Here is a 24,914-nt window from a genome sequence, read left to right as displayed (position 1 = left end):
CCTTCTGATATCCACTCTTGGTATCATGTGATGTTCTTTGCTTTCTGAATGACGATGGCTTCAAAGTGTAGTGTCGCACAAAGAACATCAAGCGATGTATTGATCAAAGCTAATTTATTTACACAACTAAATAGATTTGACTTGCTTGCAAAGATATGAAAGATAACAGATTTCACAAAACTATGATTCTAACTACAGAGCTCCTGATAACACGACTATTCTCTATCTCGCCAACAACCTTCTCCCCGAATCGAGTATCATGTGATCCACGTGTATGTGCTTGATCGCCATCTAGTGGTTGGATGTAGTTCAAGCAAAATGTTAAAACTTCATTAATACAATGCACATATTATCAGCGACTATACCTTAGTGTCTGTTCAAAGGTGGATCTATTTCCTATGAAGCCCATTTGTTTGTGCTGTTTGTCTCTGATGAGTGATTCATTCTATAGAATAGAATCATATAGGGGTGTATCCTCCATTGCCTGATGCTGGTAATGGGTATCCCTATCCAGTGGAGAATGGAGCGTCAGCTGATAAACAGGATCGGCACCGGGCGCCAATCTGGGTACGATGCTCCGGAACCTAGCTGCTGGTGGCATTGAGCTACATGCCCCATACCAGTGGGAGGATGCAAATGGGCGATTTGCATCCGATTAACGGGCGTGAACACGAGTCTCCAACCCCCGTTACGCTTCGGCCCCCACAGCAGGAAATCCTCCTGGCGGTAATTGGTGCAGGTTTTCCCTAGCATAGCCGACAAGGTGGACCACATGGTGGGTCAAGGGGATCAATGCATAATTGAGGTGCCCCCCCCCCCCCCAAGTCCATCAGATGCCCCCCACCCACGCCTACAGCACAAATTCTGCCCACACCCTGTTCCCAAGCCCTCCCCATCAATCCCATCAGAGCCCCCATCAGTTACCCTTGCCTGAACGCTGATGATCAGTCCAGGCAGAACAGTGAACAATCATTGCATTTTCACTTACCCTTCCCTTACATCTGCTGCCTCAGAGAAAAATGTTTAAGGCGGCAGCTGTTACAAGTGTCAGAGGCTTCCTCAAAGCGCAGTTCAGCCTTTGAATTGCAAATGTCCCATTCAATTGCACAAGTAATACATTGCATTGGACAGTTTTATTACTCCAGAGACAGGTGCTTGGTGGATTGTTAATCTATCTTTCCCTTCACACTTGAATCCATTACCCTGCTTTGATGTTCACCGCAATGTTCATAAACACTCTTGCTATGATTGACAGTTCCTCACCACAACAAAAGCAACTAAGTGCTTTCTGCTGTGAAAACAACTGCTTTCTGCTGCTTTAAACAATTTTGTCTGAGGCCGTTGAAATCGGAACACCCGGTCACGAGGAGAACATGCAAGCTGCACATAGTCACCCATGGCCGGAATTGAACCCGTGTCCCTGGCAATGTGAGGCAGCAGTGCTAGCCACTGTACCACCATTTTAACTCACTGACTTTTTTAATGCAGGAAATGTTACTTCACTGAGCTTTGTTGTGTATTGAGCATCATGACAAGATGCAATTGCAACAGTTAAGGGCATAAAACACACGGGTTAAATATACCATTTATGTATATATATGTTTGGGAATATTAATGATGTGAATAAGTAAGCACGGAAACTGTGTATGTTTAATATAATCAACACGCATTCGTTTTATGTAAGTCACGTTAAATTTAAGTCTCTTGGGCAGAATCGTCACAAATGGTAACAAACCCGCGATTAACCCAAAATAACTGTGCGGGGGAGGGGGAAAACCAAAGGGCAGCATATGAACCGTTGGACTTTTTGTTGGAAAAATCTGAATTAATTTAATTACGACTTGACGGAAACGAGCCCGGTGTGCCTTTGTCTCGAGTCATTTTTTAATGACCCCTCATGAGATCCCTCATTATTTTCAGCCGGCCCTTGTGCAGAAAGACACCATTTGAGCAGACTTGGCATCTCCTGGCAGTCTGCTGATCGTTAATGTTAGAAAAGACTCGCTCAGTTGTCACCTGTGCTGGAATTAGCCAACGCCACGCGCGGGATAACACCGGCTCGCTCATTATGTACTTCCACATGTAAGTTAATATTAGAATTCATATCTCATTTAGCTTCTGATTCGGGAGGCTTCAAAAAAAAAAATCTCCCCAACTGTCGTTTGTACGAAGGCCTTAATTTATTGTATTTTGATTTTTAAAATTTGCTCTGCTGGTCCCCCCGGGGTATATTGCCCTCCATTGACCCTCGCGATGTTCCGTAGGAATGGTGGGCGGATTGACGCGCGCATGCGGGTGTTGTAGTTTCCCAGGGCAGCGTCGTCCCACCACCCAGAAGTGGTGACTCGGGATTGATGGACTACAACTCCCAGGAACCCCAGCGCGCGGCGTCCATTGTTCCCTCCCCGCGGCCCGCGATCGCACCGAGAGGCCGAGGCCTGCAGCCGGCAACTAGATTGATCGGTTGGTCGGGGCGGCTGAGTCGCAAGGCTTTGATTAAACAGTCGTGCGTTAAGGAGTATATCTCATCACCAGAATTATGGTCTCCAAGGCAAACGCAGCAACTTCCTGTTGGTGACACCGTACGTAGCGCGTTATTGCTTTTAATTTGCATCTTGTCGCTCGTTGAGTGATGTTAAATGTGGCTGACTGGTACCACTCGCCACTAAATCACATCATTCTGGGTTCGAGTCTCAGTCCAGGTCTCGATCGAGCACAAAAATCAAGGCTGACACTTCAGTGTGGGACACTGGGAGTCCAGGCCCTCAATCAACATGATTTTTTAAAAAAATCTCGTCCTTATCACATTGCTGTTTGTGGGAGTTAAGTGAGCATATCTTGTGTTTTCGTGATTGCCACATTGCAACAATGACTACACTTCAAAAGTACTTCATTGGCTGTAAAGTGCCGTGATATATCCAGTGATCATGCAAAGTGCAATATAAATGCAAGCCTTTCATTTCCTGGCCCCACACGCAGCCAATTATGAAATGTTTACAACAGAGGATCAGCCTTTCTCTTTTAGAAGGTTTAATATTTCCAAAGGTTAAATGGAGGAACAAGGAATTATTACTGAAATATGGCAGTAATTCATGAAGAATGTCAATTCGCCTTGCCCTATGATTGTGGAATGGTACCTCTGAACTATATATAACCAATTGTGTTCCCCTCTTGTAGAGAGAGATGAAATGGCTAGTTACCTAAGTGGCCAAAATTTCCGGTTTCCAGATCGTCTGAGTTGGGATGTAAATTAAGAGTCGGGACTTCTGGAGGGCGCTGATGCACAGACATAAGTGGAAATTGATACGGAGCTTTGAACTTCCAATGGGTTGATTTCTGCTTTCCTGTGCCGTTCGTGAAAGTCTCTGACCCTGAGACGTTGGGCCAGATAGGCAGAAATATACTGGGCATGTTTACCCAGGAATATTACAAAGTTTAATATCTGGTCCAATTCAGTGGTTAGCCATAGTATCTTGACTGAAGGCCACAACTGAGTCCCCCAATAACCCTGCTCCTGTCTCCCCCAACCAGTTCTGACTACCCCCATATCACCCATTCACTAACTCACCTACAGAAAGACTTGGACCATTAAAAACTTAATACTGTCATAAAAAGGGGTTGTGTCCTCCTTCCATCTCTTGCGTCCAACAATCTTCTTGCGTCCAACAATCTTTTCCTGGAGAGTGTGTGCAACGCTTTGATGCTTCAGCAGGCATCAAACATAGGGCTGAAAAATCATATATCGGGTTGGGTCACAGAAATTGTGCAGGCATCAATAGTGATCAGAAGGTTTGGGGTAACATTTTCACTGAAACACAGCAGCCAGATGACCTATTTAGAGTGAGAGTAACCAGCTGATTTTGGTTAAATTATATTCTTATTGTGATAGATCTCTGCACAAAAATGAATGCAGCTCAGTTTGAATTTAATTCCACAACCCTTTGTAATGCTAAATCTAATTGTTAGGAAGTCTTAGTCCAATTATTAGGAATTCCATGATCCTTTCAACAATAAAGACTGATGAAATTGATGTAGGGAGATGGTGGCACAGTGGTCATGCCACTGGGCTAGTAATCTAGAGGCTCAGGTTAACTTCCTCGGGGACAGAGGTTCAAATCCCACCAAGGCTGGTCGATTAAATTTAAATTTGATTTAACGTTGACTGTAAAGCCATCATTGTCGTGAAAATCCACCTGGTTTGCTTTAGGGAAGGAAATCTTGCCTGGTCTGGTTTGCATGTGACTCCAGCAATCTGGATGACTCTTAACTGCCCTCTGAAATGGCCTAGCAAACCACTCGGTTGTACCAAACCACCACTGAAAAATCCTAACATAATAATAATCTTTATTATTGTCACAAATAGTCTTACATTAACACTGCAATGAAGTTGCTGTGAAAATCCCCTAGTCGCCACACTCTGGGGCCTGTCCGGGTACACTGGGAATTCAGAATGTCCAATTCACCTAACTAGCACGTCTTTTTGGACTTGTGGGAGGAAACCGGAGCAGCCGGAGGAATCCCACGCAAACATGGGGAGAACATGCAGACTCTGCACAGACAGTGACCCAAGTTGAGAATTGAACCTGGGACTCTGGCGCTGTGAAGCCACAGTGCTTAACGCTGTGCTATCGTGCCACTTCTACATCACTCAGCAGTTCAAGAAGTCAGCTGCTCTCACAAGGGTAATTAATTATGGATAATCATGTGGTAGTTGTAGTGCAACGGCCTCACCACATTAAAAGACTCCACGTACAAATGCTTGCCAGGGTGGCAAACATCCTCCTTTTCCTTCGAGGGACTAACCTCGAGAGAGAGAGAGAGAGAGAGAGAGAGATCGAGAGAGAGAAAAAGAGGGATGGGCAACAAAGGCTGACACCCACATCCCTTGAATAAAAATTGTATAGTTAAATGTTTGATATGTAAAACTATTATAGGTTTTTTGTTTTAATTTTTTTTGTATATTGTCTTGTGGGTTTGATTCAGTAGCTCCTGGAAGAACAGTTTCTGCTGCAGTTCTTGAAGAATGAATGTCAACAGAGTCACACCTCTTGGGCACTCTGCTAGGCTGAATACACAGAACACAAGAGGGTAGGAATTCACTTAGTGTTAATATCCACATAAACTAGCATATTTCAAATGGAAAGACCCTACATTAAATTAGCACAAAAAGCTACTCTATTTAGTTCCTACGACATTGTTGTTTGTCTTCCTTCTTCTTGCTAGTCTTTTGGAATTGTAGAGCTTTGCAAGGTAATCAATCCTGTGTGGTGTTGGCAGTGAGTGACCGTAGACCAATGTGAGGCTGAGTCAATGCCTTTGACACACCTTAGCTACTTAATAGCAGCAGGATTTGGATTCCTGGATAACACTCCTTTCTCAATACAACCATAGACAGCACATTTTTTTCTTCTCTATCTAGTTTGATCTGGGACAGCGTACAATCTTTTAATTTGTTCAGCTGATATGCGGAATTTGAAAAAATATACTTTTTGATGGGGCCAAATTACAATTACTTGATTAAAGCACGTTTATATAAGTTATCTGACTTCCGCGATTTCATATTATTTTATATTTCTGTATACTGTGGATTTGTATTCCCTATTTTAACATAACCATGGAGTGTAGAAATAAAAACGAAAAAGCTTAAGAAGAGTGACCTAGGATGTCTGGCAGCATCTGTAGAGAGAGAAACAGTTATCATTTTGAGTGATGACCCTTCAGAACAGAAAGTGTAGAGATGTTTTTGTCATATTCAAGCTACAAATTGGGATTGCGTTCATATGAATTGAATTATCTTTTGATCTCAATGCCTTTGGGATGACTCCAGTAACGTCAAACTCAGAATTTTCTGCAGTTAAATGCTGATCTTGGCCATTCTTGTCAAACTGAGTTTAGAAGACTGTGACATGATAATATGATAAACCACCAGATATTTTATTTTTGGGGATTTTAGTTAGGCAAGTGCATTAAATGTTTTACTTTTGCATCCTAATTGTTTTGATACAAATGTCGAGCTTAGATGAAAACAAGAGTTGAGAAATCATTTAAAAGGTGGCTGGCTCTGGATGGGCAACAAAGGTTGACATCTACATCCCTTGAATAAAAGTGCTGTCACCTGCAAGGTTCTCTCCAAGGTGCTGGAAAATGGGATTAAAATGAATGACTAGTTTCTTTTTTCTCTTTTTTGGCTGGTGCAGAGACAGTGGGCTGAATGGCCTCTTTCTGCACCGTAATCCTATGGTTCTAAAACTTCAGGTTTGGTCATATCTTGTCACACGTTCTTTAAAACCATGTTTTGGCCATGCAGTATCTTCTATACATAATGCCTTTTCACACAAGCTACATTCACTCTGTTCATAATATCTCACGAAAGTTCTACGAATAGATAGATGTCATGGTTATTTTCTTTGGGATCTTGGAAGGATTGTGTTGGTAGATTTAGTCGTCTGCAGTGTTTGGAAAAACTACCAACAGCCTGTTTCAATTTAATAAATAAAGTTAAACTGTCGTCTGCCATTTAAATTTTAGTTTTTACAAGGGAGAAAAAATTGACACAATTTTGTTTCGTTTAGCTGTTTGGAGAAATGCCAAATCTGTAAAGGCATGTACACATTTGCTGTACTCTAATTTTGGTTCAGTCAGTCACTGACTGCAAGAATAGAGCAAGAAAAGACTAACCTGTCCATCAGTGATCACCCTGTCCATCAGTGATCACCCTATCTGTACCACCCTCCTCAATTGCAGGTGATACTGGCTCGAGAATGAAGTAAAAATAAAATAAACTTGTGGTTACTTTGAGGAAAATCTTGGGGACATTGAAACCAGGAACATTTTGGGGACATTGATTCTGACTCCAAACTGCAAATGTGTTTTAGCACTTTGTTTTAGTTTGATTTCCTGCAGTTGTAGTTTTTCTGCATTATTTCTAGTGATCCTTTATCTTTTCATATTTTCTATCTTTTCCCTATTTAAATCTTCCAGATTAATACATTGCCCTCACAGGTTGACTATTAATACAAGTGTTTTCAACGCCTCACTGTGATTGTTAAGAACCCCACTAATGTTACGTACGAGAGTGTCTCAAAACCCCGAAGAATAACTTGAACACTGGTTTTTAATGGTGTATGTTTGTTTGGAATAATGTGAGGAACAATTGACAACTCAGTGAGGAACCAGTCCAGTCGTTGTGTAAACAATGAATACAGAATGTTTATTAAACAAACGAGAAAGATGCATGACAAGACTACAATACGCTACGACACTCAAGTATATTGTTAACTAAACACATTGTTTTATCTCAAATTACCCGTTGTTCCCAAAATATACTCATGTTCCCTGAACTCACTGAGTCACACGTTTTCCCAAGCAACTTCCAATTTTTGTAACTCCATAGGTCAAATCCAGCTAATAGTTACCACACCAAAACTATTTAGGGGACCAAGTCTGGGAAAGCGTCTTTTCCTGGTTCAGTGAAGACACAAAACTGCGACTTTTAGAGGAGAATATCTGCAATCTGCGGTGGCTCTAAATATTAAATGGAACAGACCTCCATGGCTTGCATCATAGATGGAACTGACCTGTCTGACTGTTGTAAGGAGAACTAGCCTCCTTCCACACTGACGGTATTAGCAGGTATACTGTTCAGTCTTTTTGATATCCCATCCTGTGGATTCAGTTGTCTACATCTTTGAAATCCCTTGCCTTTACAAGTCATCATTTGTATAGCCCCATTGATTTCTGGTAAACAATGTTTCTGATATGGCCATTCACACCTCAGTGTGTCTAGGCGCCTGCTAATCTTGTTACTGGCCAAATCGCCGTTCATTATTCCTCTAGATTCCTGATAGTCTTGTTACTTGTCTGTTATTTCGTTTTCATCTCAAGTTCACTGTTAACCTCGTTAATTTATCAAATTCTTAACAGTCATTTTTAAAATTACATTATTTACGTGTTCACTTTGTTTTAGTTTGTTACAACTTTCATTTGCCATGTGGATTTTAACCATGGTTGCTTTGAACATCATTTTTGTATATTTGTTGTATTGCACCTAGACATAAATTCTACAGTTTTCTTTTAATGAACAGATATGCTTATAAATATATTAATTGTGTTTGTGTTTTCTAGCCACCACATGCTTACTCATCATCTGCAGAACTTTGGCAGGAGCTGCATAGTCCGCCCAGATGTCCGGGAATGGTTCCATAGGACCTCAAGCCTTTCCTGTCCTCAGTGGTCAACCGGTTTTACTCCTGAGACATTAAATCTACATGGTTTTGGGAATCCTGTTCCTTTCCCCTGGCAACCCCCTTTCCCCTGGCAACCCCCTTTCCCCTGGCAACCCCCTTTCCCCTGGCGACCCCCTTTCCCCTGGCACCCTCCTTTCTCCTGGCGACCCCCTTTCCCCTGGCGACCCCCTTTCCCCTGGCAACCCCCTTTCCACTGGCAACCTCTTTTCAACTGTAGACCACCATTGAACTTTTATAGTGGTTCATGGACAAGAGGCAGATCTTCACACCAAGGGTTTCCTTCTTATTCAATAAATCAATCATCTTGCTCTATGGAGCCAAATGACAATATACCTCCAGCTAAACGAAGAAAGCATGATCCAGCAGATCAGAAAGGAGGGAGCCCTTCAGAATCTGATAACACGAATCATGCAATACTCTATAATTCTGGTAATATTATTTTTCCTGACAATGAAATGGGAAATTCTTGTGTCTCCAAAGAAGATCAAGAAACTTCATTTATAAAAGGTAAGGCTGGTTAATAGTTAATCTGATTAACCTGTTTGAATGTAAAATACCTTACAATGAAGAAAGTAATGACTTATAATACCATCTGTAAATATAATGGCAACTCTGGTCATAATGACAATTCCTTTCTGAAATGTGTTTGTGCTCACAAGAGGATTGCCTTCTCTCGAGAACGACTGTGAGAAATAAAATTACAATGGTGTTCCATCCTGCAATCAAAATTAGGAAGCTCTCGTACAAAACATGCTTATAAGCTATTGAGGCTTTGGCAAGGTTTTTATTTAAATTTGTTGCAAAACTCTTAAATTACTTTGACCTCTCCCTCCACCACCAACCCCTCTCTTCCCCCTCAGCTCTGCCAGCCTGTAATTGCATAGTTGCAAAAAAAAACGTATTTTATTCAAGGAGGAAACATTAGAACAGGGACAAGTACAGAAACGATTCTGAAATGTAGCCCTTCATGATTTTTTTTTACAGCCTATCCTGAGTTTAGATAAAGGTGACTAAACATTAGATTGAAATGTGGATTTAGGTAGGGCGGAGAAACAGAGCTTCCAGAAACTTAAACTTTACTGATTTTTATAGTATTCTACTGGATTTGACTATATTCAGGATACCTGTTTAACTACTTCATACAATTGTTAGACAAACACTGTGCGGAAGGCTAACACTTTCAAAGGAGTTGAGTTTTCTTTTATGCAACAAAAAGAAAATACTGGACAATCTCAGCAGATCTGACAGCATCTATGGAGAGATAAGGGAGCGAACATTTCTAGTCTGGATGACTCTTTGTCAAAGCTATTTTATGCATTTGGGTTGTATTTCTAACTTGATTTTAGTGTTTTTGTCCTTTTTTGAGGGAAGTCTTGTAACTTCCACAAGTACCTTTGGGACCACATGCCCTATTTTTAATCCAGTTTTAAATCAACAGTACATCAAGACCTTCCCCCCATTTAAAGTTTTATGCCAAGTGGACAAAATGGGCCAGATTATTCTGTTGTAACAGGGCATCTGATGTCATCAGCCATTGGTTAGACTTGCCTTTGCAACCTTTTTTGACCCTTAAATTGCTGAAAGTGCAAGCTGATAATGTCACAGTGAGGAAAATGGGGCATTAGGGACCTGAGTGAAAAAGGAAACCAACAATGTCTCCTTAACCAATCAAACTGAAGAATTGAGAAATATTCAGTGTGAAGACTGACCAGTCAGTATAAATTATAGTAGGTGAATTTAATATTAAATCAGCCACAAAAAAATAAAGGAAAGAAATATTGGCTAGAGAGACCAGAAAATGAGACAAAAATGAATAGTAAGAATTTAAAGAAATGCATCATTAAGTCTCAATCAACAACACTTGTATTTATATAGTGCCTTTTTCATGTTGAACATTTGGGATGTTTTACGAAGAGAAATGTCTGTAGAATTGCTTTGCCCCTGAGCCCACGGAAGGCGACATCAGAACAGATAATTAAAAGCTTTAAAGATATAAGTTTCAAGGCAGGGTCGGAGATGAGCAGTGTTTTGTAGGTGGAAATAGGCATTCATAGCGATGGAGCAGAGATATATTTTAAAGCTTATCTCTGGGTCAAACACAATACCAAGATTATGAACCAACTAGCTCAGCTTTAAACAGTTGCCAGGAATGAAAATAGGAGTTGAATTTGAGATGGGGACCAAAGACAGTGACTCCCAGGTTTTCCAATATTTAATTGGAGGGAATTTCTGCTCATCCAATTTGGATGTTGGATAAGCAGTGCAACAAATAAAAGACAGTGGAGGGTGGTAAAATAGAGCTGGTTGTCATCAGTACCTGTGGAGCCTGATATGTATTCGATTTTTATGGCCAATTAGTAACATGTAGATGAGTAGTAGAAGGGACCAGCATTAGATCCTTGAGGGACTACAGAGATAATAGTACTGAAATGAGATAAGAAATAATTCTCTGGGAACTGTTCGACAGTCGAGAATGCAATCAAGCAAGGACAATTCTACCCAGCTGAATGATAGAGAAGCATTGGAGAATACGGTGGTCCATTGTGCCATAGAACCAAACAATTACTGCAGCGCAGAAGGAGGCCATTCGGCCAATCAAATCTGCACTGTCCCTCTGAAGGAGCACCCTACCTAGACCCACTCACCCGCCCTATTCCCATAATCCTGTAAACCCACCTAACTTGCACATCTTTGGACACTAAGGGGCAATTTATCATGGCCAATACACCTAACCTGCACATCTTTGGACAGTGGGAGGAAATCGGAGCTCCCAGAAGAAACCCACACAGTCATGGGGAGAACATGCAAACTCCATACATGGCATAACTTGCTGTGATGTGTTTAGTTGGTATCTACCTTGCAAGTATAGCAATATCTTGACATTCAATGCATTCCAACAGTAAAGCAGACAGTGAATTGCTGCTTTTGCAGTGCTAACAGTGAAACAGTGTAAGTCAGGCAGCAAGCTTTGGGTATCGGAATTTAACCTGTCTTGAAATTTCTGTACTATTTATACATAATTAACAGAGAGCAGCATTACCCTCACACATTTTGATGGTAAAATCTGGTCCATTCTCTCTACTAATTCATTTTTGCAGTAAACGTTTCTTCACTGTCCTGATAAACATTCCTAGCACATGGATATGAAATTGTTTCAAAATATGGTCATGATCCTCAAACATTTGCAATGTACACCCAATTTTTGCTATAAAGGTAGACAATGTTGTACAGGACATCAGTAATAGTTTTAAGGAATGGGACAAGTTACAGACCAAAAGGTTTCACTCCACTTAACAAGTGTTTTCACCTTTTATCAGCCCTCTTCATCCAATAATGGGAGATTCTGATTCTACTGGTTGTTGATGTTCAATAATCATGTCAATTTAGAACATTCTGATTCTGAGAGTAGAATCTTATTGATCTTTCTCTTCCTTGCCCTCCTCCAGCTATGAGATCCAACCTGTGAGATGTGGTGTCTTGTCCATGTTTACACTAGCTCTAAATAAGACCAGCCATATTCATGGCAAGTCTTTGTGAAAACTCCTTCCTTTGGAACAAACAAAATTGTGTTTTTACACAATGATTACAAAACACTGGGAAGGTGCTGAGTGCAGTTTCAACTACCCAACCAAGTTGTCAACCAAATATGGATGCAAATGGAATGCTGCATCCATAAGGGCACAATAACTACTGAAAAATGCATTGTGAGTGTCTTGAGGTTCTGAAAGATCTTATATTAGCATATGAGCTCTTGTAAATGAAGGCCAAGAATCTGGTTTGAATGAATGTCAAAAGTAAATACCGTTTAAGTTTTTGTTGCTACTCATTGCTAGATATATGGAGTTGGTTATATTGAGCACCTTCGAGGACTTCCGGTTGCGGCGATGCGGAGCTAAGCTGCACGTTTCAGCAGCTCCCGCGACAACGGACTTTCGGGCTCTCCAGAGGAGCCCCAATGGAGCTTTTTTCGAATTAATCCCGTGTGGGAAGGTGCAGTGAGGTTCCCCCCTCACAATATATGACAGAGATCAGCGGTGGAACGACGAGGAAAGAGGCCCTGGAGCAGAGACCAAAACGAGGGGAAAAAGGCAAGATGGCGGAGAGCGAGCGGCGTGGGGGCCAGACCAGCAGGAGTTCCTCAAGCGATGTGTGGAGGAGCTGAAAAAGGAGGTGCTGGCGCCGATGCTGTTGGCGATCGAGGGACTGAAGGAGACCCAGAAGACCCAGGCGGTGGAGCTTCGTGAGGTGAATGATAAAGTGAATACCAACGAGGATGAGGTCCTGGGCCTGGCGGTAAAAATGGAGGCGCAGGAGGCGGTGCACAGGAGGTGGGCCGAGAGAATTGAGGTCCGGGAGAACAGGTCGAGGAGGAAGAACCTCCGGATTCTGGGTCTTCCTGAAGGAGTGGAGGGAGCTGATGCTGGGACGTACGCGAGTACGATGCTCCATTCGCTGATGGGTGCGGAGGCCTCTCCGACCCCCCTGGAGCTGGAAGGGGCTCACCGGGCCCTGGCGAGGAGACCCAAGGCTGATGAGCCGCCAAGGGCGATAGTGGCAAGGTTCCATCGCTTCACGGACAAAGAAAGTGTGCTGAGATGGGCCAAGAAGGTGCGGAACAGTAGATGGGAGAACGCGGTGATCTGAGTATACCAGGATTGGAGCGCAGAGGTGGCAAAGAGGAGAGCTGGCTTCAACCGGGCCAAGGCGGTGCTGCATAAAAAAAGTCAGGTTCGGCATGCTGCAGCGTGCGCGACTGTGGGTCACTTATCAGGACCGACACCATTATTTTGAAATGCCAGAAGAGGCTTGGACCTTTATTCAGACGGAAAAACTGGACTCGAACTGAGGGGATGTGGTTGTGTATGGCGTTGTAAATATGGGTAAAGAATATTTCATGGGTGGGATGATGGATGGGGATGTGGGTAGAGTTCTGGTTAAAATACCTAAAATTTCCTTTTTTCTTTTCTGTAGACAAGATGATGATGATGGGGAATGTGGGCGTCGGTGCTGGAGGGAGGTGAGACCCGGGGATGAGGGAACTGGGATAATGGCCGCAACAGGAGCTGCGCCATAGGGGGCGGGGCTGGTTCAGGAAAGCGCAGGCTTTTTCCCACGCCAAAAGGGGGGGGGGGTGGGGGGAGGAGGAAGGTAAGGAGGAGGAGAGACCCCCGCACGGGGGAGATCAACGGGAATGCGGGGGAAGCCGGGGTCAGCAGAAGTCAGCTGACTCACGGAAATAATATGGGGGGAGCAAAAGAGCTAGATGTGGATCTTGCAAGGGGGGGGGGGGGGGGAAGAGAGAGAGAGGGGGGGATTCTAGGGTTGCTGCTGCACTGTCCGAGGGGGAACTGAAAATGGAAGAGGTGGTCGGGGCGGGGGTTCCCCGCCTGGGGGACTGGAGGGTGCGGATGATGCAAGCACGGGACTGGCCTAAGATAGGAGATGGCTAGTCGGTCGGGGGGGGGGGGGGGGGGGGGGGGTGGTGGTGGCAGGTAACCCCCCAATCCGGCTGATCACGTGGAATGTGAGAGGCCTAAATGGGCCGGTTAAGAGGGCCCGAGTGTTCGCGCACCTAGAGGGACTGAAGGCGGACGTGGTCATGCTTCAGGAGACACATCTGAAGGTGGCAGATCAGGTTAAGGAAGATGCTGGCACGCCAGCTCCGTAAGAGGATGGCAGCGAGAGAAATAGGTGGCGTCAAAGATGGCAGGGGAACTACGGTGCGGAGTGCAGGGAAAGTGAATGAGGCTTTTAAGGCCTTTTACGAGGAACTGTATAGATCCCAGCCCCCAGGGGGAAAAGAAGGGATGGGTGGGACAGGTGTTCCATTCTGGGCTGGATGCGCAGAATAGAGGGGTGGCAATACTGGTGGGAAAGGGGGTTGTCGTTTGAGGCCAAGAACATAGTAGCGGACAAGGGAGGCCAATACACGATGGTGAGTGGCAGGTTGCAGGGGACGGAGGTGGTACTGGTGAATGTATATGCCCCAAACTGGGACGATGCTGGATTCATGAAACGGATGTTGGGGCGTTTTCCGGACCTGGAGGTCGGGAGTTTAATAATGAGTGGGGATTTTAACACGGTGCTGGACCCAGCATTAGATCGTTCCAGATCTAGGACAGGGAAGAGGCTGGCTGCGGCCAAGGTGCTTAGGGGGTTTATGGATCAGAAGGGGGGAGTGGATCCGTGGAGATTTGCCAGGCCTTTGGCCAGAGAATTTTCTTTTTTCTCCCACGTGCATAAGGCCTACTCCCGGATAGATTTTTTTGTTCTGGGCAGGGCATTGATCCCGAAAGTGGAGGGAACGGAGTATTTGGCCATAGCCATTTCAGACCATGCCCCGCACTGGGTGGAGCTGGAGCTGGGGGAGGAGAGGGACCAACGCCCGTTGTGGAGGTTGGATGTGGGACTGCTGGCAGACGAGGAAGTGTGCGGGAGGGTGCGGGGGTGTATTGAAAGGTATCTGGAGGCTAACGACAACGGGGAGGTGCAGGTGGGAGTAGTATGGGAGGCGCTGAAGGCGGTGGTCAGGGGAGAGTTCATCTCCATCGGGGCTCAAGGTGAAGAGAGAGGGCAGGGAAAGGGAGAGGTTAGTGGGGGAGATTTTAAGGGTGGACGGGAGCTATACAGAGGCTCCTGATAGAGGGACTACTTAGGGAGAGATGCAGGCTCCAGACGGAGTTCGACCTGTTGACCACAGGGAAGGCAGAGGCACAGTGGAGGAAGGCACAGGGGGCGATATATGAATATGGGGAGAAGGCGAGCCGGATGCTGGCACACCAGCTCCGTAAGAGGATGGCAGCGAGAGAAATAGGTGGAGTCAAAGATGGCAGGGGAACTACGGTGCGGAGTGCAGGGAAAGTGAATGAGGCTTTTAAGGCCTTTTACGAGGAACTGTATAGATCCCAGCCCCCAGGGGGAAAAGAGGGGATGCGGCGATTCTTGGATCAGTTGAGGTTCCCAAGGGTGGAGGTGCAGGAGGTGGCTGGTTTGGGGCCGCCAATTGGGGTGGAGGAGCTGGTTAAAGGACTGGGGAGCATGCAGGCAGGGAAGGCCCCGGGGCCGGATGGGTTCCCGGTGGAGTTCTACAGGAAGTATGTAGACCTGTTAGCCCCGTTGCTGGTAAGGACCTTCAATGAATCAAGGGAGGAGGGGACCCTGCCCCCGACAATGTCAGAGGCGACGATCTCTTTGATCTTGAAGCGGGATAAGGACCCACTGCAATGTGGGCCGTATAGACCGATCTCGCTCCTTAATGTAGATGCTAATTCGCTGGCAAAAATGTTGGCCATGAGGATTGAGGACTGTGTCCCCGGGGTGATTCACGAGGACCAGACGGGATTCGTAAAGGGTAGGCAGTTAAATACTAATGTGCGAAGCTCCTAAATGTGATAATGATGCCATCGGTGGAGGGAGAAGCGGAGATAGTGACAGCCATGGACGCGGAGAAGGCCTTCGATAGGGTAGAGTGGGAGTATCTCTGGGAAGTGTTGAGGAGGTTTGGGTTCGGGGGAGGGTTTATCAGTTGGGTTAAGCTCCTGTATGAAGCCCCGGTGGCGAGTGTGGTCACGAACCGGTGGAGGTCGGCGTATTTCCGGCTGTATCGCGGGACGAGGCAGGGGTGCCCCCTGTCGCCTCTGCTGTTCGCATTAGCAATTGAACCTTTGGCCATGGCGTTAAGGGAGTCGGGGAAATGGAAGGGGGTGGTTCGAGGGGGGAGAGGAACATCGAGTGTCGCTGTACGCAGACGACCTGTTGCTGTATGTGAAGGATCCAGTGGAGGGGCTGGTTGAGGTAATGCAGATCCTACAGGAGTTTGGAGACTTTTTGGGCTATAAGCTCAATGTGGGAAAGAGTGAGCTCTTTGTGATCCATCCGGGGAACGAGGGAAGAGGAATAGATGACCTACCGTTGAGGAGGGCGGAAAGGAGCTTTCGATACTTGGGGATTCGGGTAGCTAGGAGCTGGGGGGCACTGCACAAACTTAATTTGTCGCGGTTGGTGGAACAGATGGAGGAGGATTTTAAAAGGTGGGATATGTTGCCACTCTCACTGGCGGGTAGGATACAGTCAGTTAAAATGGTGGTCCTCCCGAGATTTTATTTTGTATTCCAATGCCTCCCAATTGTGATCACTAAGGCCTTTTTTAAGAGGGTAAGCAGGAGCATTACGGGATTTGTGTGGGCGAGCAAGGCCCCGCGGGTAAGGAGGGCGTTCTTGGAGCGTAGCAGAGATGGAGGAGGGTTGGCGTTGCCGAATTTGGGTGGTTATTATTGGGCAGCCAAAGTGGCAATGATCCGTAAGTGGGTGATGGAGGGAGAGGGGGCGGCGTGGAAGAGGTTGGAGATGGCGTCCTGCAAAGGAACGAGCCTGGGGGCGCTGGTGACGGCACCGCTGCTGCTCTCGCCGATGAGGTATACCACGAGCCCAGTGGTGGCGGCAACGCTAAAGATCTGGGGGCAGTGGAGACGGCACAGGGGTGCGACGGGAGCCTCGGTGTGGTCCCCGATCAGAGACAACCATCGGTTTGTCCCAGGAAGGATGGACGGGGGATTTCAGAGCTGGCATCGGGTAGGGATTAGAAGAATAGGGACCTGTTCATTGTCGGGACGTTTGCGAGCTTAGGGCTGCTGGAGGAGAAGTTTGGGCTACCCCCGGGAAACGCTTTCAGGTACATGCAAGTGAGGGCGTTTGTGAGGCGGCAGGTGAGGGAATTTCCGCTACTCCCGGCACAGGGGATTCAAGATAGGCTGATTTTGGACGTATGGGTCGGGGAGGGCAAGGTGTCGACGATATACCAGGAGATGAAAGAAGAGGGGAGTCTTTGGTAGAGGAGCTGAAAGGTAAATGGGAGGAGGAGTTGGGGGAGGAGATTGAGGAGGGGCTATGGGCTGACACCCTAAGTAGGGTCAATTCCTCTTCCTCGTGTGCCAGGCTTAGCCTGATACAACTTAAGGTGGTTCATAGAGCGCATATGACGGGGGCGAGGCTGAGCAGGTTCTTTGGTGTGGAGGACAGATGTGGGAGGTGCTCAGGAAGTCCGGCGAACCATGTCCATATGTTTTGGTCATGCCCGGCACTGGAGGGGTTCTGGAGGGGAGTGGCGGGAACAGTATCGAAGGTAGTGAAAGTCCGGGTCAAGCCAAGCTGGGGGCTAGCACTATTTAGAGTAGTGGACGAGCAGGAGTGCAGGAGGCGAAAGAGGCCGGCATTCTGGCCTTTGCGTCCCTAGTAGCACGGCGAAGGATCTTGCTTATGTGGAAGGAGGCGAAGCCCCTCAGCGTGGAGGCCTGGATAAATTATATGGCAGGGTTTATCAAGTTGGAAAGGATAAAGTTTGCCTTGAGAGGGTCTGCGCAGCGGTTCTACAGGCGGTGGCAACCGTTCCTAGACCATGACGCGGAGCGTTAGATGAAGATCGGACAGCAGCAACAGCAACCCAGGGTGGGGGGAGGGGGGAGGGGGATTTCTCTGGGGGGCATTTGAGCAAGAAAACACTTGAATGATCCGGAAACTGACATGTACAGGAAGAATCCAATGTACAAAGCTTTGTATCTTATTGACTTGCCATGTTCATGTCTTGCCACGTGAGTTCTTTTTCTTTTCTTTGTTACGGGGGGGGGGGGGGGGGGGGAGTTTGTTTGTAAGGTGGAAAATATTGTTATTGAAAGATTCTTAATAAAAACATATTTAAAAAAATATATATAATGAGCACCTTCATATTTCAGAATAAATTTGACTTCCTAGAGTCCAGTACGAGGTAGAGTAATTTACTGGACTTTGTGATGCAATAAGAGTAAAGGCACCAAATTTTCTGCTTTGATGGGCATGTTTGCTTCCTCCCCCAATCCTGCCACATGCTATTAAAACTATTTAACAAGGGTGTAATTTTTTCTGTAATAAGGATGCCACAATTAATTCAACGTCTTTGTCTTTGAGATTGCTAAGAGATTCTTCTAACTGTCAGAAGTGCCAGTGCCATCCAAGAGGAGACTGCAATTCTCAGCTGAGCAAAATATACCATGCAGTTGAGCAGCATTCCATGCTAACCTAGGCTTAGCTTTTGATTCTTAATGCATGTACCATCCACTTGCTGCAGTATCCTGGCATGCCTGCATTCTTATGGGCCAGGGTTTAAAAACTCCAAAGTATATTATGGAGTTCACCTAACCTATAACCTTTTGTTGAATTTGGCTAGGATGAGCACAAAAGCCTTCACTTGAGGTGTGATTCAACAGTCTGCCTCGACACTTTAATCAAAATAAGCTTTATTCTAAGAACTTAGTCAACATTTATATATAAACAAACAGCAAGAATTTTTATCAATTACAAACATAAAGACCCCACTCAGCTACAGTAATATATGTTCAACACTTAATGAATTCCTCCTTAACTGTTCCAATTCAAAAACAAAATCCCATAAACCAAAACCCCCTTTTTAAGGGCATGGTCCAGCACTCTGCATTTTCACTTGAAAACGACTGGCTTTTCCTGAGATTCTGACCCGGTCACATCAGCAGGTTTAAACTTTTCTGAAAAGCAAACTATATGTTTTAAGTTACTAAAACAGCAGGTAGCTATAATCAATGTTTTTTTTCTTGGAACAACTCTTTAAAATGAAAATAGAGAGACAGGCCAAAACACCTCTGTTCTCAGTGTCTGAGTCCACAGCAGCCAAATGTGACAGCGAAACCAAAAACAGCTCACAGAGCCACAGCCCAGCTCCACCTATACAATAACATCACTGAAGTCATGTGATAATACAAAAATCTTTCTTAAAGAGAGACTCCCATGACATCATCTAATTTTGAATTAGTGCATTTCAATATAGTGACAAGAAATATTTATAGAAAAGGGCGTGGCTCAATATGGCAAATGTCAAAAATTATGCAGCTCTGGCTGAACAAACATTGGTAACATGATATGAGAGTCTTGAGAGCATATGCCACAACCCAAGTTGTCCACATTTCTTGATTTCTATTGATGCATCTCATGGTTAATAACATGAAAACAAACTTTTAATATTGTCTCAGGACCTGGAATGTTTGCCTGTGATGTGAAGATCACTGGCAAACATGGGTACATTCTACCAGCTGTATCTTGAATAGCCTTGGGTATCTTGGCAGTTCTTGCATCTATAGCTGTGCCCTTGAGGGAGGTACATATGAGAAATCTCTAAAATGTTGTATGTTATGCCTGGTTAGAAATTTTGTAGAATGGCTTTACATGTGCTACAAGTGCCCAGAAAGAATGATATTGAGACTTGGTGTTAGTTTTTAACTAAAATTTCCAATATTGTTCACTGATACACGATAGCACAGTGGGTAGCACTGCTACTTCACAGCGCCAGGGTCCCAGCTTCGATACCTGGCTTGGGTCACCGTCTGTGCGGAGTCTGCACATTCTCCCGGTGCTCCTGTTTCCTCCCACAAGTCCCAAAAGACGTGCTGTTAGGTAATTTGGATATTCTGAATTCTCCCTCAGTGTATCCGAACAGGTGCCGTAATGTGGCGACTAGGGACTTTTCACAGTAACTTCATTGCAGTGTTAATGTAAGCCTACTTGTGACAATAAATATTATTATTATCAGCATTTGAAATTAACACCAAGTGAGGAATTTTAGGAGCTATGATTGAAAAGTAGATTTAGGCAAAGTGCTGTCGTAAGTTCCACAGAGTAGTGGGTGTGATGAAATGCATAACGTAAATTTGTACATCATATGCACGATATCCGACCACTAGGTGGCATTGTAAACCCACTGTGTCAGGGAGCTGGGAGTTGGCCGTGCTTGGAGATAGCCATATTTTCAATAGTTCCACAAGAGTTGTTTAGTGTTATTTGTTTGTTAGTTTACTTATTCTAGTTATCTTATCACACAGTTTGTTCTTTAATAAATTACTTTAAACTACATGTTCTGTAGTTCATCATTCACTTTGGCCAGTCTACAAAACATGACACGGTACCAGGGGTGATGATTTAACCAGAACTCAAAAAATTCTGTACAAGAAAATTCGAACCACAGAAGATAACTGCAGGATAAGAAAGGAAACAAATCTTTGTGACTAACCTTGCAAGCTACTGGCATCTTATGCTCAACACGCAGTAAAACCTCGAAGCCTGTAATGGAAGGTATCCAGGCACCTCAACAGCTTCGATTTACCGATATTGTAGATGAAAATTGGAGGGTGGTGAAGCAGCAGTTCAAACTGTATGTTGCAGTCCTTGGTCTGTAGGCAAGCCCGATGAGAGGCATATTGCGTTTCTGCTCACTGTAGCAGGTTCCCAAGCAATTGAGATGTTTAATACTTTTACATTTGAAAATGAGACTGATGGCAAAAGCTTCGAGTGCTCAAACAATTCGACCAGCATTGCTCCCCCAGAAAAAACAAAATCTTAAAGCGCTATAAATTCCATATTCGCACCCAGAATGTGGGAGAGGCATTTGATAGCTTCCTCACTGACTAGGGATTGAAAGCGCAGTCGTGCAACTTCACACTCCAGTCGTCAATGATACGAGACCAGATAGTTTTTGGAAACTCCAGTCATAAAGTGCACGAGCGGCTACTACGGGAAACAGATTTACAACTTAAACGTGCCATTCAACTATGTCATGCTAGTGATCTTGCTGCAAAGCAGCTCACCACGTTGAATGCCACAGCAGTGCCCTGCTTATGGAAAAACATGTGCCATCTGTAATGGCAGGAATCATTTTGCAGCCTAATATATAAGAAAAAGGCCTGAACAAACAGAGAGTATCATCGCCATTGATGAGGTGTGTCTGGAGAACACATTCTTTGTAGATGTGATCTCCGGCGAAGATAAGGAGACTCCAGGTATATCAAACAAAAGTATATTTGTACCAATCCGCAGCAAGAGTGAACTGAAGGCAGATAGTTAAACAGATAAAATGGACGGTGCCATAAAAAATAAATGGCACAGCAATAAAAGGCAAGCTTGAGGTGCGAGGGTCAACCTCATCAACCTGTCTGATGTACAAAAAGCTGCAAATTCAGCCAAAAATAGTTACCTGTACTATTAAGAGATTATAATGGGAGCAAAATCTCGTCAGGAGCATGTGAGCTTGATGTCGAAGTCAAAACCAAAACGTACAAGCTGAAATTTTCTGTGGTGGTGGCGGACCGCGAGTCCTTGGAGTTGAGTGTGAGGAGCTACAGCTCGTCCGACGAGTCTACAGTGCAGACAATGCTGCGATAGGCTCTCATTACTCAGGAGACTCCATATCGAATTATTGCCTTGAAATTGTCCAAGGTTTTGGTACGTTGCCACACGTACAAGATTCAGTTGAAGGAAGATGCAAAGCCTGTGATTCATGCGCCGAGACGTGTGCCGGCGTCATTAAGAGATAAAATAAAGGCAGAGTTAGAATGACTGCATGGGTGTCTTTAAACGAATTGACGCCCCTACCGACTGGGTTAATTCCCATGGTCTAATAAAGAAGCGTAATGAGGATCTCAGAATCTGCATGGATCCGAAGGATTTGAATCTCAATATTAAAAGGGAACACTACCCTATACCATAAAGGGAAGAGATAACGTGTGAAATGGCAGGATCAACCTGTTTCAGCAATTGGCCGCGTCTCAAAGCTGGCAATTGAAACGAGATCAAGAAAGCACAAAAATGTGCACATTCAACACATCCTTCGGAAGGTATTGTTATTTACGAATGCCATTTGGCATCATCTCGACTTCAGGGATATTTCATCGTGCCATGGAGCATGTAATTGAAGTAATCTCGGGGGTCCGTGTGTATGTGGATGACATTATTTGGGGGTCGACTCGAGAAGAACATGAGCGTCTGCTAAGGGTCCTAAAGAGTATCAGAAAAAACGGTCTGAAATTAAACATTGTAAAATGTCAAGTCGGGATGCATAGTATCACCTTCCTGGGAGACGAGCTGTCCACACGGGTTCGGCCCGATCAAGACAAGATAAGGGCGATTCTACAGATGCCACACCCGATGGATAAAAAAGGCATTTTAAGAATGCTAGGCATGATAAATTTTGTGGGCAAGTTCATCCCCAGCTTGGCAGCCAAAACAGCACATCTGAGGGAGACCATAAAGAAGAATGCAGCAGTGGTCCAGCAAGCACGAACAGTGGCAGGCACTGCAGGTTTTGCTTACCACTGCGCCAGTGCTCACGTTTTTTGACCCAACCAGGAGCACAAAAATCTCAACTGATGCATCACAGGATGGTTTGGGGATGTTCCTGCTCCAGCAGGATCTGGAAGGAGACTAGCTGCCAGTGGCGTATACATCCAGGGTGATGTCCGACACTGACCAGCGATACGCACAAATTGAAAAAGAGTGCCTTGGGCTTATTAATGGGCTAATTAAGTTCCATGATTATGTGTATGGGCTTCCAACCTTCATTGTGGAGACTGATAACAGGCCACTGGTCACCATCATAAAAAAAAAATCTTAGTGAGATTTTGCCAAGACTGAAATAAATGTTCATGAAGTTGCATCGGTACGATTTTGAATTGGTGTATCTGCTGGGTAAACATCTTATGCTGTCTGACACGCTTTCCAGAGCTACTGATGAACCACTCCAGTTGGATGAGGATGTACAGATGCATGTAAACATGGTGACAGCCTCTGCCAGTCTCTGACAAGTCAAAGTCATTAGAGAAGAAACTAAGAAGGATCAGTGTTGCAGAAAGTGATAAAACACAACAATGAAGAATGGCCCAAAGGATCATGTTCGAGTTTCTATAACATATGAGCAGAATTAAGTGACGTTAATGGATTTCTGCGGCAAAATCAGCGGATCATGATTCCACAGGCACTACGATCAATGATCCTCCTCAATTTGCATGAAGGGCACTTGGGGATAGAAAAGTTCAAGAGGAGAGCCAGGGAGGCAGTCTATTGGCCTGGGATCAACCGGGACATTGAGCAGATGGTGGAGAACTGTGAAACATGCCAAACATTTCACGCTAGCAGAGCAAGGAATCTATGCAGATAGGCAAGAAATTACTAGACTCTGGCAGTAGGTTGGCACGGACCGTTTCCATTTCAATGGAAAGGAGAACCTTCTGGTCATAGACTATTTATCGAACTACCCAGAGATAGTGCAGTTGTCGAGTTCAACAGCAAGATGTGTGATTTTAAAAAATGTCAAAGAAATTTTTGTGCCGCACGGCATTCCAGATGTGGTCATGAGCGATAATAGTCCTTGCTTTGATTGTTATGAATGGACGGAATTTGCGCGGCAGTATGATTTCCGACATGTTATGTCCAGCCAATCAAATGGCAAGGCTGAAAAGGGATTGCACAAAAAGGGATTGCACATTGTCAAACAACTCTTAAATAAAGCACTCGACAGTCGTGAGGATACATATCTTGCGCTCCTCAACTATCGGTCGGCACAGCTAGTAAATGGCGTCTCGCCTGCTCAAATGTTAATGAACAGGCAACTATGCACAAATCTACCTCGTTTTCTTACTGAGCCCGTGAACCATTCGGTAGCGAGACAATTGACCTCTCAGAAAAAGAGGCAGCAGGGGTTCTATGAAGTCTGCCAAGAGGCTTCAACTTCTGGAGCTGGAGAATACGGTGAGAGTAGAAGACTACAAAGGCAATGGATGGTCTAAACAGGCAAAGGTATTGCGACCAGCAGGTCCAAACTCGTATATGGTTATGACGGATGAAGGTGGTGTTTTGAGACGGAATCGAAGAGCTTTGCTCAAAGTACGGCAACCATTTGTGATGCAACCACCAGAGCAAGATTACAACAGTCCTAAAACATCTCAAGAAAACATGGAACCAACACAACAAGAGGAGGAATCAACACAACAAGAGGATGATACATCAAACATCAAATATTCGAGAGCATGAAGAACCTGTGTCAGTTCAGCAAACACTAAGATGATCCACAAGAATATGGCGCAAGCGAGAAAGACTGAACTTGTAACAGACTGTAAAGTAAAACAACAGATATCTGAACATGTATATAGTTATGCATGTCATGTTGAAATGTAAAAAAGTTATTTAATGTTTGTAAATTTTCTTTTACAAAGGAAAGGGGATGTGATGTAATGCATAATGTAAATTTGTACATAATATTGTGCACGACCTCTGACCACTAGGGGCATTGTAAACCCATCACATCACCATGTGATTTGGGAGTTGATCCTGTTGAGAGATAGACTTATTTGCAGTAGTTCCACAAGATTTGTTTAGTGTTAGTTGTTAGTTTATTTATCTTAGTTATCTTACCAGGCAGCTTGTTCTTTAATAAATTATTTTAATCTACCTGTTCTGTAGTTCATCATTCACTTTGGCCAGTCTACAGAACATGACAGGGGCAGGACGTAATAAATAAAACATTGGAATCAAGTGAATGAAGTATTTGATGGGTGTAAAGATGGGAAAGCATCTGGTGTTACTAAATTATTTTTTTTCTTTTAAGAACAAATTTAAGGTACCCAATTCTTTTTTTCCAATTAAAGCGCAATTTAGTGTGGCCAATCCATCTACCCTGCACATCTTTAAGTTGTGGGGGTGAGACCCACACAGACACTGGGAGAACGAGCAAACTCCACATGGACAGTGACCCTGGGCTGAGATCAAACCCGGGTCCTCGGCCCGTGAGGCAGCAGTGCTAACCACTGTGCCACCTTGCCGCCTGGAGTTAATAAATTATGG

General features: G+C 44.6%; 1 protein-coding gene across 3 annotated transcripts in view; it reads left to right on the top strand.

The window, feature by feature from the left end:
- Positions 1 to 1,935: 1,935 nt before the first annotated feature.
- angel2 (angel homolog 2 (Drosophila)) overlaps positions 1,936 to 24,914 on the top strand; it is a 99,411-nt gene continuing 76,432 nt past the window's right edge. The window contains exons 1-3 of one of the 3 annotated variants that reach the window (XM_072508901.1): positions 2,400 to 2,582; positions 4,984 to 5,088; positions 8,125 to 8,753. In XM_072508901.1, coding sequence (XP_072365002.1) covers positions 5,024 to 5,088; positions 8,125 to 8,753 — 694 coding nt within the window. In that variant the 5' untranslated portion in view covers positions 2,400 to 2,582; positions 4,984 to 5,023. Of the gene's footprint in view, positions 2,083 to 2,399; positions 2,583 to 4,983; positions 5,089 to 8,124; positions 8,754 to 24,914 lie in introns of those variants that run through there. The other 2 variants (XM_072508891.1, XM_072508911.1) reach the window with 2 other exon arrangements.

The sequence above is a fragment of the Scyliorhinus torazame genome, chromosome 1 (genome assembly GCF_047496885.1).
Source record: "Scyliorhinus torazame isolate Kashiwa2021f chromosome 1, sScyTor2.1, whole genome shotgun sequence".
Taxonomy (NCBI): domain Eukaryota; kingdom Metazoa; phylum Chordata; class Chondrichthyes; order Carcharhiniformes; family Scyliorhinidae; genus Scyliorhinus; species Scyliorhinus torazame.
This window is presented reverse-complemented; position numbering and strand designations above follow the sequence as displayed.